General features: G+C 37.2%; 1 protein-coding gene across 1 annotated transcript in view; it reads left to right on the top strand.

Moving 5' to 3' along the window:
• AGO3 (argonaute RISC catalytic component 3) overlaps nt 1–14,613 on the top strand; it is a 213,444-nt gene that overhangs the window by 139,439 nt on the left and 59,392 nt on the right. Inside the window, exons 12-14 of the mRNA XM_006867532.1 lie at nt 2,171–2,355; nt 8,156–8,315; nt 10,328–10,418. Coding sequence (XP_006867594.1) covers nt 2,171–2,355; nt 8,156–8,315; nt 10,328–10,418 — 436 coding nt within the window. The remainder of the gene's footprint in view (nt 1–2,170; nt 2,356–8,155; nt 8,316–10,327; nt 10,419–14,613) is intronic.

Below are 14,613 nucleotides of genomic sequence, written 5' to 3' on the forward strand. Positions count from 1 at the left end.
GCGGTAGTGAGGTTGGCCCAGGATCAGACATTGTTTCATTCTGCTGTGCATGCGGTCACTATGAGTCGATTCCGACTCGATGGCACCTGACAACAACAACAACAACTTGCCTTCCTGGTTCCTTTTTTTCCTATACTTTGTTGAATTTGTCCACTCTTGCTCTTTTGGATCTGACACAGTATCAAGGACTTCTACTGTCACCCTTGTTTGAGCAGCTGTTCTGTCATCAAAGAATACCAACTCTACTTGTGATTATCCCACTCCAAAACTATTAGGTGTCTTGTTGATAAAGAATAGCTTTCAAAACCAGTTTGATGTTTAAAATGTTTTACCTACCTTTCCTCTTGAGTCTTTTCTCATTTACTCCCTTTTCATATCTCTGGACAAGGAAACTGAAGCACTGTGTTTTTTCTATCTCCCTGGCATTTTTTCCATTTCCCAATTCATACTGTTTTCTACTGAGAATGCCCCACTCCTATCTCTGCCTATCCAGATGCTACTCAATCTTCTCTGACTGATTTCTCATGCAAGAAATAATGTCTCACCTCTAAATCAACATACTAATTTATTAATATTTATGCTTGTCACTTTCTCCCTCATGTTATAATTATTTGTATGAATATCTTATCTCTCTCTCTCTAGATTCTAATTTTCTTAAGAAAATGTTCTTGTCTAGTTTAAATATCCATGAATAGCTCATACACGTATTATGAATGGTCCATCAGTGCTATAGAGATCAGTTTGACTCAGGTTAATTCAGAATATGCCTTGCTGCCTTCATGTGAGATTTAAAAAAAGAATCTGTTAACCACTTTTCAATTACTCATTAACCCTCAGTCTCTGAATGTATGTATTAACGATCAGTCCTGATGTGGCACTGTAGGATAAGCACAGGACCACAGGGTCAGTTTGAACAACAAGGTCAGTGGTTCAAACTCACCAGCCACTCCTTCGAAACCTTATACAGAGTCATAACAGACTTGCCAGCACTTAACAACAGTGACAAGTAGGATTTTATACTACTGCTTTCAAGTAAAATGCCATAAGAACAGTTTACCATGTTATAAATATCTTATTTGACCAAAAACTAAGGAAAGTGCCTCCAATTGTTTTTCAAAAAAGAGTAAATTTTTTTTTTTAAACTTTACATTTGTTATTCATGACTTGAATAGAAGTTCCATAATCATTGAGCTAGTCTGTGCTCTTGTTCAGGCTGACTAAGAATATTTAACTTTATACTTTTGAGATTAAACACTAACATTGAAAAGGAGACGAGAATTCCTGCAAATTTCATTTCTGTCCTCAAGGACACTGTTTTTGAGCAAAAATCACTCAGATCATTGATTTAGATAGGATCTTATTGTTTTTAAGCCAAGTACAATTCTTGAACCCTCCCCACATCATTACTTATTTTTGCTAGACTAAATGGAGAATTTTGTTTGAAGTTGTTTTTTGTGTTTGTCAGTGTAGATGAAAGTACATTAAAGTACTGTGTGCCTACTTTGTTTTGTTTAGCTTGCTTTGCTTTTAATCTCTTCTGAGGTCGTAGTCTTTCCTGCTGTGCTTATTTAAGATACTTATTATTACAAAAAAATTTTTTTAGACTGAGTTATAGTTCTAGGTCTGACATTTGTGTAATCATTTGACTTTGGCTAAATAATTAATGTCCTAATCTGTAAAACTGCAATATATGTACTGCCTCGTAGAAATCTTGTCAGGATAAAATTAGAAAATGTACAACAGCTAAAATTTATCAAGGTCTTAACCATGTCTCAGGCAATGTGCTAAGGGTGCTATATGCATTATATCATTTAATATTCATACTAGTTCTATAATGGATGTAATCATCTTTAGATAAAGAAAATTGAAATCATTTGCCGAAGATTTTATAGCTAGCTAGTAGCAGAAATAAAATTGGAAACCAACCATGCTGAATTCATAGCCAGCATGTAGTGATACTCTTGGTAAACTACAAAGTACCATATATTTGTGAGATGCTGTTTTTAGTTTCCAAATAAATTGTTGACCCCATCAATAGTTTGGTGACCTCTTTTATGTGAACCTTACAAATCTGCTTCATTTTCCATTCTTTTCCCAAACTTTCAAGTACTACTTGATAAGGTGTTGATGACCAGACAAAAGTTTTAGTTTTAGTGGTTTCTTCTTCTAGGGGTTTCACCGACCAACTGCGGAAGATTTCCAAGGATGCAGGAATGCCCATCCAGGGTCAGCCTTGCTTCTGTAAATATGCGCAGGGGGCAGACAGTGTGGAGCCCATGTTCCGGCATCTCAAGAACACCTACTCAGGGCTGCAGCTCATTATCGTTATCCTGCCAGGGAAGACGCCAGTGTATGGTGAGGCTATCTTAAGACTGCATTTTTTCTCAGGGCCTTGATATTGCATTTAGAAATATGCTCCAACAAATCCTAAACCTTCTAAGTATTGAAACATGTCTTACAGCTATTGTGTGCAAAGGCTTGATTGTTACCATAAGAAAAGACAGTAAATAGTCATGGAAGAGATACTATTAATTTTTTTTTTTTGATACGTACAAGAGGCATCACAAAGCAATGCTTATTAAGAATAGACAATATTCAATAACAGTGACAATGAGAGATGTCTGCATAGTATAATGGTTAAAAGCAGAATCTCTGCAGTCAGACAATATTGATTAATATTTAAGTATGGCCAGTTATACTACTTGTGTGACTGTGGCTAACATTTGTAACCACATGAGGTCTTCGTTTCTTAATCTGCAAAATGGGAATACTAATAATACATAACCTATAGGGTTGCAGTAAGAGTCAAATGAGTTTATTTATTTAAAGTGCCTAGAATACCATCTCCACCACTCATCTGTCAGTTTGTTGTACTGTGGTGGCTTCTATGTTGCTGTGGTGCTGGGAGCTATGCCATCTATACTATGAAAGATGGCTGGGTCACCCATGGTGGACAGGCTTCAGCTGAGCTTCCAGACTAAGACAGACTCGGAAAAAGGAAAGAACTACATCCAAATGTTAAGCCACTGAAAACCTATCAATAATATCAGTGAAACACTGTCAGCACCAGATTGTTGAAAAAGGTATTTGTAATGAAGAATATTGATTATTGAAACATGATGAATAGCACCAGAATATTATCAGATATAGTGCTGCAAGATGAGTTCCTCAGTTTGGAAGGAAGGCATTCAAAATACAATTAGGAAAGAGCTGCCTCCTAAGGTAGAGTTGACCATGATGGTACAGTAGAATAAAGCTTCGGGACTTTCATTTGCTGGTGAGGCACAACTCAACATGACGTCTTCATTGCAAATACCTTTTTTTAAACAACATAAAAAATAATTACACACATGGACCTCACCAGATGGAATACACAGAAATCAAATTGATTACATCTGTGGAAAGAGATGTGGAAAAGCTCCATATCATCAGCCAAAACATGGCCAGGGGCAGACTGTAGAACCGACCATCAATTTCTCATATGAAAGTTCAGGCTGAAGCTGAAGAAAAATAAAACAAGTCCATGAGGGCAAAAATATGACCTTGATATATCCTATCTGAATTTAGAGACCATCTGAAGAGAAGATTTGATGAATTAGACACTAAAGTCTGAAAACCAAAAGAGTTGGGATGACATCAAGAACATTATACAGGAAGAAAGCAAAAGATCATTAAGAAGACAAGAAAGAAAGAAAAGACCAAAATGGTTGTTAGAAGAGACTTTATAACTTTCTCTCCAGAGTAGAGATGCTAAAGCAAACGGAAGAAATGAGGCAGTAAAAGAGGTAAACAGAAAATTTCAAAAGACAATTCAAGTTAACTGATGGTATGTGGAGGGGATTATAATCAATGTGATGAAACACGGTATATGAATGTTTGAATGTGAAACCGATGATGTGCCCTGAAAACTTTCACTCAATCCACAATAAAAACCTAAAAAAAAAAAAAAAAAGACAATTCAAGAAGACAGATTCAAATATTATGAAGAAATGTACAAACTGGACTTAGAAAACCAAAAGAGGCAAACACGCTCAACATTTTTCAAGCTGAAAAAACTTTAAAAAAAAAAAAAATTCAGGCCTTGACTTGAAATACTGAAGGATTCTTTGGGCAAAATACTGAATTGTACCTGAAAAAAAATTGTCGAAGTTGAATTATTTCAAGAGGTAGTATATAATCAATAGCCAATGGTACTGAAGGAAGAATTACAAGGTTCATTTAAGGCATTGGCAAAGAACAAGGCTCTGAGATTGGTGGAATACAAATTGAAATATCTCAACAAACTGAGGCAGCACTGGAAGCCCTCAGTCCTCTATGCCAGGAAATTTGGAAGACGGCTACCTGGTGGACTGATTGGAAGAGATCCATATATATACCCATTGCAAAGAAGTGACCCAAGGGAATGCAGAAATCATCAGACAATATCATTAATATCACATACAAGTAAAATTTTCCTAAAGATCATTCAAAAATGGCTATAATGGTACATTGACAGAAAACTGCCAGAGGTTCAAACCAGATTCAGAAGAGGATGTCATTGCTGACATCAGATGGATCTTAGTTGAAAGCAGAGAATATTAGATGTTCAGCTGTGCTTTATTGATGATGCAAAGGCTTTGACTGTGTGAATCATGTATGGACAACATTGCAGTATGAGTATTCCGGAACACTTAATTGTGGTCATGAGGAACTGACCAAGAGGCAGTTGTTCAACCAGAACAAGAGGACATTGAATGGTTTAAAATCAGAAAAGTTGTACGCCAGGGTTGTATTCTTTCATCATGCTTATTCAGTCTGTATGCTGAGCAAATAATCCGAGAAGCTGGATTATATGAAGAAGAAAGTGACATCAAGTGTTTAAGACCAAAAATGTCAGTTTTGGGAACTAAGGTGCACCTGATCTAAGCCGTGGTATTTTCAGTTGCTTCATGTGCAGTGTGAAAGTTGGACAGTGAATAAGGAAGACCATAGAGGAATTGACGCATTTGACTTACAGTGTTGGAGAAGGGTTAGTAAAAGTACCATGGACTGCTAGAAGAACAAACAAATCTATATTAGAAATACAACCAGAATGCTCCTTGGAAGCCAAGATGGCAAAACTTCATCTCTCATACTTTGCATATATTATCAGGAAGGACCAGTCCCTGGAAAAGGCATCATGCTTGGTAAAGGGTCACTGAAAAAGAAGACCTCCCCAGTGAGATGGATTGGCACAGTGGTAGCAGCAATGGGCTCAAATACAACTACAATTGTGAAATTGGTGCAGGACCATACAGCGTTTTGTTCTGTGGTCCATACAGTCGCTCTGAGTCAGAACTGACTCAACGGCACTTAGCAACAACAGTAGTTTTCATTTAAGGTTCAGTCTTTATGCTGTACAGTTTTGTGGATTTTGACAGATCCTTCATGTTACAGTATTCTACAAAATAACTTTAAGTTCTATTATCATTAACTCAATTCTGACTCACAGCTACACTGTAGAAGAGTAGGACTGCCCCATAGGGTTTCCAAAGCTATAAATCTTTCTCCCAAATAGTTTCACCGTCCTAAAAATCTTGCCTTCACATATTCATCCTTCCCGCCTTCATTACATCACTGCTAAATTGCATCATTACTCTTGCCTTATACCTCATACTCTCAGACATATATTGTTAATATACAAAAGAGATTAGTAGTTTTTTGTTTGTTTTAAATTATGGTGTTAGAGAAGAATTTTGAAAGTACCGTGGACTACCAAAAGAACAAACAAATCTTTCTTGAAAGAAGTACAACCGGAGTACTCCTTAGAAGTGCGGATTTTGAGATGCCACATCTTGTTCTTTGTAAAATGATGTCAGGAGGGACCTAATACCTGGAGAAGTACATCATACTTTGTTAAGTGGAGGGTCAGCTCAAAAGAGGAAGACCCTCAATGAGATGGATTGGCACAGTGGCAGCAACAGAAGGCACAGACATAACAATAAATGTGAGGATGGTGCAAGACCAGGCAGTGTTTAGTCTTGTTGTGTACAGGGTCACTATGAGTTGAAACTGATTCGATGGCACCTAACAACAACAACAAGGTTTTTACTGTTGTCCTAAACATGTATGTTGTTGTTGTGTTGCTGAGTGCCGTCAAGTCAATTCCAACCCATAGCGACCCTATAGGGTTTCCAAGGAGCAGCTAGTGAGCTTAAACCACCAACCTTGCAGTTCAAATGGCTTTGCAGTCTGGCACATTAACCCACAGCACCACACCAGGAGCTCTGGTAACGTAGTGGTTACGAATCGGGCTACTGATCTCAAGGTTGGCAGTTCAAAACTACCAATTGTTCCATGGGAGAAAGATGAGGCTTTCTGCTCCCATAAAGATTTACAGCCTCGAAAACCCTGTACAAGGGTCACTATGAGTTGGAACCAACTCCGTGGTACTTAACAACAACAACAAACACATATGTCAGATAACAAGATAGATGATAAGTACAGAATTTAACTGATCTTTTTTTTTTTTTATTTAGTACGAACTTTACTTTTTTTTTAATGTTTTATTGTGAATTATGTGATAGTTTACATGGGAAAGCATTAGTTTTACATTCATTCTATCATATATCATCTCATTGCCATGGTTACAATCCCGTCCATGCATCATCAACCAACCAAAGAGTATACCCTACAATCCCACCCTCCCACCCCCCGGTCTTCAGCACACAGTTCCCTCTCCCTTTCTGGATCTAAAGTCCACAGCTGCTCCATCACTCCACGTCATCATCAGAGTTTAACTAATCTTTTATTGTCTATAATTTTCCTTTTTCCAGAAAGTTATATACGGGCATACATACCTCATTTTATTGCTCTTTGCTCTCTTGCACTCACAGATATGCGTTTTTCACAAATTGAAGGTTTATGACAACCCTGTGTTGAGCAAGTCTTTCAGTGACATTTTTACAACAGTATGTGCTCACCTCATACCTCTAGGTCACATTTTCGTAATTCTCACAATATTTCAAACTTTTTCATAATGATAGGTGCTGTGGGTTAAGCTTTGGGCTCTTAACTGTAAGGTCAGCAGTTCAAACCCACCAGCTGCTCTTCAGGAGAAAGATCTGCTCCCTTGAAGTTATTTACAGTCTTGGAAACTCTAAGAAGCAGTTTTACTCTGTCCTATAGGAGCTCTGGTAGCGTAGTGGTTACGAATCAGGCTGCGAACTACAAGGTCAGCAGTTCGAAACTACCAGCTGCTCTGCGGGAGAAAGATGAGGCTTTCTGCTCCCGTAAAGATTTACAGCTTCAGAAACCCTGTACAGGGTTGCTATGGGTCGGAACCGACTCAACAGCACTTAACAACAAGAAGATAGGGTCACTGTAAGTTGTAATCAACTAAATGACAGTCAGTGGCATTGCACACTTAAGATAATAAACAGAACTCTTATAGACACTGGGAAATAAACAATTGTTTATTATCATCTTCACTTTATTGCAGTGGTCTGGAATTGAACCTGCAGTATTTCTAGATTTACCTATGTTGTAAAGTGCCATTGAGTCAGTTCTGACTCATAGTGACCCTGCATAGGGTTTCCAAGGAATGGTTGGTGAATTTGAACCATCAACGTTATGGTTCAAACCAATCTTGCAGTCCAGTGCTTCATCCTACAATGCCTATAGTTGGAATCATATGTATGTAGTTTTTTCAGACTGACTTCTTTTGCTTAATAATAATCATTTAAGGTTTCTTCATTTATTTTTTTTCCTTGGTATCTCATTTTTGTCTTGTGTGTGTGTATTTGTCAAAACATTAAAAAAATTACCGTTTTAAGTGTGCAATTCAGTGACATTAATTAGATCCACTGTGTTGTACAACTATCACCACTATTTGTTTCTAAAAATTTTCATCACCCTAAACAGAAACCCTGTACACATTAAGCAGTAACTCCCCATAATCTACTCCACACCCCCATCCCTAGTCACCCCAATCTACTTTTGTTTCTATACATTTGCCTATTCTAGATTGTTGTTGTTAAGTGCCATGGAATCGGTTTATTTCATATATATAGAATCCTATTTCTCTTTCTGTGTCAGTCTGATTTCCTTAGCATAATGTTTCCAAGTGTAGCATGTACAAAACTTTTCAACAAAGTTTGGCCTTTTTTCTAACGAGGTATTTTTGTTTGTTCTGTAGCGGAGGTGAAACGTGTAGGAGACACACTTTTGGGTATGGCTACACAGTGTGTTCAAGTCAAGAATGTAATAAAAACATCTCCTCAAACTCTCTCAAACCTGTGCCTAAAAATAAATGTTAAACTTGGAGGGATCAATAATATTCTTGTACCTCATCAAAGGTAAGATAAGCTAACCACTTATGAAAATAGTCATTTTTCTTATCTTGATTTTTCTATATATTTCCATATTTAGCTATTTCTGTGTAAGGAATTGCTTTGGTGTTTCCTGTCTTGAGAGATAAGTAGACTCAGAAAAAAAATTGAGTTTCAGTTGGCAAGGTTAAGAGATTCCCTGGTGATCTATCCCCCTTGTCTCCCCTCTTTCTTTATATATATATATATATATATATATATATATGTAGTGCAAATATATCTCACCCAGTCAGAAAGTATAAATCTTTATTGCTAGGTCATCTTCAGCGTGCATTGTAGTCTCATGAATCTATTCATCAGAAAGTAAGGGGAGGAATGGAGAGAGACTGAGGGCCATATTGGCTTGTCAAGTAAGTCAATACCTGCAGTCAGTGGGACAGTAGATGCTTACTGTTAGATTACCTCTTAGGGAGGATGAAGCATTATGACCCTAAAATAGGAAATAGCTAATTATACTGAGCACTAGTGAAGAGGTCATTATTAGGAAAATTGAACAGCAGGTTCCCTATTATGGTTTTAAGAAGGTAGATCTTGTAGCATAAACATGAAGGCAAAATCATGGTTCTGGATTACTTAGCTTAATTCTATGTCTCTGCTGTGATAGTGAAGAAAAGGAGAAAGATAGAAAGAGTGCTAGAATTTATTTGTTGAGTGCTAAAATACACCATTCAGTATACTGTGTGCTTTTATCTTTAAAATATACTTGTGAGGAAGGTATTACTATTCCCTCTTAGTATTTGAAGCCACTAGCTCTCAAAAAGTGAAGTATCTTGGCCAATCTATACCACAAAATAGCATTAGAATAAGGATGGACTCCTTTGTGTCTGAGATAAAAGCCCTTTTTTTCTGTTTTCCCTAAGTTCTGGTGTGATGCTAAACAGTGTTGCTGTGAGTCAGAACCAACTTGATGGCACTTAACAACTTTGCTTCACATCCCTGTTATGTACAAAATGAGATTCATAAAGGAGATGAATACAGATTGTCTCTGATTTACGGTGGGATTCCATTCCAGTAACTCTAACTTCTGACATAAATTAGATACTACTTTTTTATTAGTTTTCACTATTATTACCAGTATCTTTATAAATCTGATCTTTGTCTTTGGGGTTGGAAACATTACATATAAATTTACAAATATGATATCTACAAATCATGCACTACAACAGTATATGTAGCACATATTACTAATGATAAGATGTACCCCCTCCAAAAAAAAACTATCATAAGTGCAGATACATCAATGATTCAAGGACTTACCTATATAGTTTCTATAGTCTATCTGTAGAGTTTCTTATCAACTAAGAGACTGTCCTTTGATTCTTAAAGGATATAGTTTTAAAGTAAAAGGAAGTAAATATTAGACAGTTGTTGTTGTTAAGTGCCTTTGAGTCAGTTCCTACTCATAGTGACCCTGTATAAGATTTCCAAGGAGGGACTGGTGAGCTTGAACAGCCAACCTTGAGGTTCAAACTGACCTTGCAGTCCATTGCATTTATCTGCAGTGCCACACCAGGATTCCAAATATTAGACAATAGCTATAGATTATATTTGGCCCAGGGGAGAGGGGATAGTAGACTCCCATGATCTCTTCTAGTCAGAAGTTTAATGATAATTTTTCTCTTTGAGAGCTTCTGTAGCATTAAAGTTTTAGTGTCAAGAAAGATAGATAAAAATTGGTGAAGTGATATAAGAAATTGTATCATTTAGGCTACTGTGGAGTTCCCCTTTGCATCTACCAACACACTACTAAAGACAGAACTGCTCTGATTAAAACATTGGATAGACCCATTGTGATATCTTTTATTTCATTGATTAAGGGAATGAATTAAGAGAATTAAGTTTGTCAGTAGTTCAGGTCTGTGAAGCTGTCTATAGAAGACCTCCTCTGTGCTCTGTCAACAACTTAGAATTGTGTGAAACAGGTAAATGAATAATGGACAAAAAATGAATTATCTAACTTTTTTTAAAATATGTTTAAGACCGTCTGTGTTCCAGCAACCAGTGATCTTTTTGGGAGCAGATGTCACTCATCCACCTGCTGGGGATGGGAAGAAGCCTTCTATTGCTGCTGTGAGTGTCAGTAGACAGGTTTATTTTATCTTAGACAATATCAACATTTTGGTTTCAACTTTTTGAATTTTAATGATATTTTCTCTGTACCATAATATATACTCAACTCTTACAAATGCTATGTGTGTTTATTTTTTAAAAGAATAATTATTCACTAGTTTGAGAACTACAAGTTCCATGTTGTTGTTGTTATTAGGTGCCATTGAGCCAGTTCTGGCTCATAGTGACCCTATGTATACCAGAACATTGTCTGGTTCTGTGCCATCTTCACAACCATTGCTGTGTTTGAGCTCGTTATTGCAGCCACTGAGCCAGTCAATCTCCATTGAGGGTCTTCCTTTTTTTAACTCACCCTCTACTTTATCAGGAGTGCTACAAGATAAGCATTGGACTGCTAACTGCAAGGTCAGTGATTCAAACCCAACCTCTTCATGGGAGAAAGATGAGACTCTCTGCTCCCATAAAGATTTATAGCCTCAGAAGCTCTATAAAGGGTCACTGTGAGTTGGAATTAACCTGATGGCTGTGGATTTAGTCCCTTCTAATAACATGTCTGGAGTCCTGGTGTGATGCTGTGGATTTGTGCATTGGACTGCAAAGTCTATTTAACTGCACGATTGGTGGTTCAAGCTCACCAGCCACTCCTCAGAAGCCCTGTACAGGATTGCTATGGGTCAGAACCGACTCGATGGCAATACCATGTTTAAGTAAGAGAGACAAAGTCTCACCATTCTCATATCTAAGGAACATTACAACTATACTTCTTCCAAGGCAGATTTGCATGTTCCGGTACCCATGATACAGTCAGTGTTCTTTGTCAACACCACAAGTTGAATGTGTCAGTTCTTTAGTTTTCTTTTGTTATTGTCCAGTTTTCACATGCACATGAAAGGATGGAAAATACTGTGGCTTGAGTCAAGAAGACCTTAATCATTAAAGTAATGTCTCTGCTTTTTAACACTTGCAGCAGATTTGCCCAATGCAATGTTTAATTCTTTGCTGCTTCCATGGACATTGATTGTTAGCCAACTTCAGTACTTTCTTCATTTATCATGATACTGCTTATTGGTCCAGTTGTGAGAATTTTTGTTTTCTTTATACTGAGGTATAATCCACAGCAACTATATGCAGTCTGTAGTGGGCTGTAGTCTCTGATCTTCATTAGTAAATGTACAGATCCTCTTAACTTTTAGCAGGTAAGGTTGTGTCATCTGCATATCACAAATTGTTCATGAGACTTTCTCTGATACTGATATCACATAATTCTTCACATAGTCCAGTTTAACAGATTATTTGCTCAGCTACAGATGGAACAAGTATGGTAAAAGGTAACAACACTAAGGCACATCTTTCCTGATTTAAAACCTTACCATATCCCATTATTCTGTTCAAATGACTACCTCTGGATTTATGTACATATTCCACATGAGCACAATTAAGTATTCTTGGGTTTCATTCTTCACAGTGTTGGCCATTATTTATTATGATCCTCACAGTCAAATGCTTTTGTGTAGTCATATCACAGGTAAAAATCTTGCTGGTGTTCTCTGCAGTGATACCCCTCCTACCTTGACCATTCCAACTCATTACAGCCCTTTATAAGATTTCTGAGGAGTGGCTGATGAGTTTGAACCATGACATTGTGGTCAGCAGTCCAGTGCTTATCCTACAGCACCTGTAATTCCCACACTCTTTTGGATCACCTTTCTTTTGAATGGACATGAATATGGATCTCTTCTAGTCAGTTGGCCAGGTAGTTGTCTTCCACATTTTTTGGCATAGACCAGTGAACACATCCAACATTAGATCCATTTGTCGTGAAGCATCTTAATTGGTATTCCATCAGTTCCTACAGCCTTGTTTTTTCATCAATATTTCAGTGCAGCTTGGATGTCTTCTTCAGTACCATTAGTTCTTAATCACATACTGCCTCCTGAAATGATTGAATATTGACCAATTCTTTTTGGTACAGTGACTGTATATTCATTCTAGCTTCTTTTAATGCTTCCTTTGTCACTCAATATTTTGCCTAAAGAATTCATTATTGCAACTTGAGGTTTAAATTTTTTCCTCATTTATTTCAACTTGAAAAATTTAGCACATGTTCTTCCTTTTTGGTTTTCTTACCCTAGGTCTTTGCACATTTGATTATAATATACAAGAAGGCTTCAAAAGGTTCATGAAAAAAATCCATTTTTGCTTTTTCCTTAAACTTTCTATTGTGAATTGAGTGAAGGTTTACAGAGTAAGTCATCAGTTTTTAAAAAGCACGCACTTCATTTTTATTTAATGATTACAGTCCCCTCCATGTAACATGAGTTATACCACTGCTTCCTTCCTGTGATTCTGATTTTTATTCCACCCTCCTCCTCAACCCTTCAGAACTTTGTCCTTAGGTAAATGTTGCTCCTTTGATCCTGAATGGCTGGCCATTCCAAATGAGCACACCTTACTATTGTTGCTGCCCACCCCCCTCCGCATACACTCATTCATCTTGTGGCTAAAAATTGAGGCAAGAAGGTGAGCTCAGCTCCAGACACAAAGGGACACAGTGTCAAGTTCCTCAGGTCTCATTCTGACCTGTTAGGGTGGTCTTTTTCATCATTTTGAATTTGTTCCACATTTTCTCCCTGTCTATCCAGGGCCTTCTAATGTGATTCCTATCAGAAAAGTTAGTAGTAGTAGCTAAGCACCATCTAGTTCTTCTGATCTCAGTGTCATGGAGACTGATGTTCACATTGAACTAAGCAATTATGAGCATCTTCAATTTTCATTAGTTTTCTTTCCTCCACTTAGGGAGAAACCACTAATTGCACCTTAGGTAGTCACTCATGAGCTTTTAAGATCCCAGTCACGATTCATCAAATTAGTAGAATATTGTCTTTTTGGACTATGTTATGCCAATTGGCCTTGGTGTCCCCTGAGACTATCTATGGTTCTGAGCCCCCAGGCCCAGCAACTCATTCCCTCAAGGTATTTGGTAAAGTCTAAAAAGTTTTCATTTTGCATTCATAGATCTGTTTGCAGCAAAGGCAAATACCCAAGTTCAGATATTCTGTCAAACGTTTATATATTTGTGAATATCCTCCATCTCTCCCTCCTACAACCATTCAGTTTGTGTGTCTAGCCATGTATCTACCTGTATATCATTGTTATTGCAGGTTTGTATATATAACAGTATTTACCACTGTTAACTCTTGCACTTTTCTTTGTGTCTTCCCTTGCCTTGGTCATTCTTCTGCTAACCTCCCTCTTATTATATATCGCCTTCCCCATTTCCCAAGTTAACAAATGTCAACCCTCTAACTTGTGAATTATTCTCCCTTCCTACCTACTTCTGGTTACCATTAAAGAATGTTTTAATATGCAGATCTTTTCTTGAGTTTTTACAATTATTAGTCTTATATAGTATTTGCCCTTTAGTGATTGACTAATTTCACTCATCATAATGTCTTCTACATGGACCTCACCAGATGGAATACACCAAAATCAAATTGACTACATCTGTGGAAAGAGACAGTCAAAAAGCTCCATATCATCAGCCAAAACAAAGCCAGGGGCAGACTGTGAAACAGATCATCAGTTGCTCATATGCTAGTTCAAACTGAGGCTGAAAAAAATTGAAACTGAAGGAAATTAAGGCAAGTCCATGAGAGCCAAATATGACCTTCAACCTAACCCACCTGAATTTAGAGATCATCTAAAGAACAAATTTGATGCATTAGACACTAAAGACTAAAGAGCAGAATAATTGCGGATGGCATCAAGAACATCATATAAGAAAAAAGCAAAAGGTCATTAAGAAGTCAAGAAAGAAGAAAAAGGCCAAAATGGATTCCAGAAGAGGCTCTGAAACTTGCTCTCCAGTGTAGAGATGCTAAAGCAAATAGAAAAAATAAGGAGGTAAAAGAGCTGAATAAAAAATTTCAAAAGGCAGCTTGAGGAGACAAAGTCAGACATTAATAACAAAATGTGCAAAGACCTGGAGTTAGAAAACCAAAAGGGAAGAACAATTCCACAAGCTGAAGGAACTGAACAAAAAATTCAAGCCTTGACTTGCAATATTGAAGGATTCTGTGGGCAAAATATTGAATCATGCAGAAAGCATCAAAACAAGATGGAAGGAATACACAAAGTCACTACCAGAGAGATATGGTTTGATGTTCAGCCACTTGAGGAAAGAGCATATAATCAA

This window comes from Chrysochloris asiatica, unplaced genomic scaffold, assembly GCF_000296735.1.
Source record: "Chrysochloris asiatica unplaced genomic scaffold, ChrAsi1.0 scaffold00106, whole genome shotgun sequence".
Lineage (NCBI taxonomy): Eukaryota > Metazoa > Chordata > Mammalia > Afrosoricida > Chrysochloridae > Chrysochloris > Chrysochloris asiatica.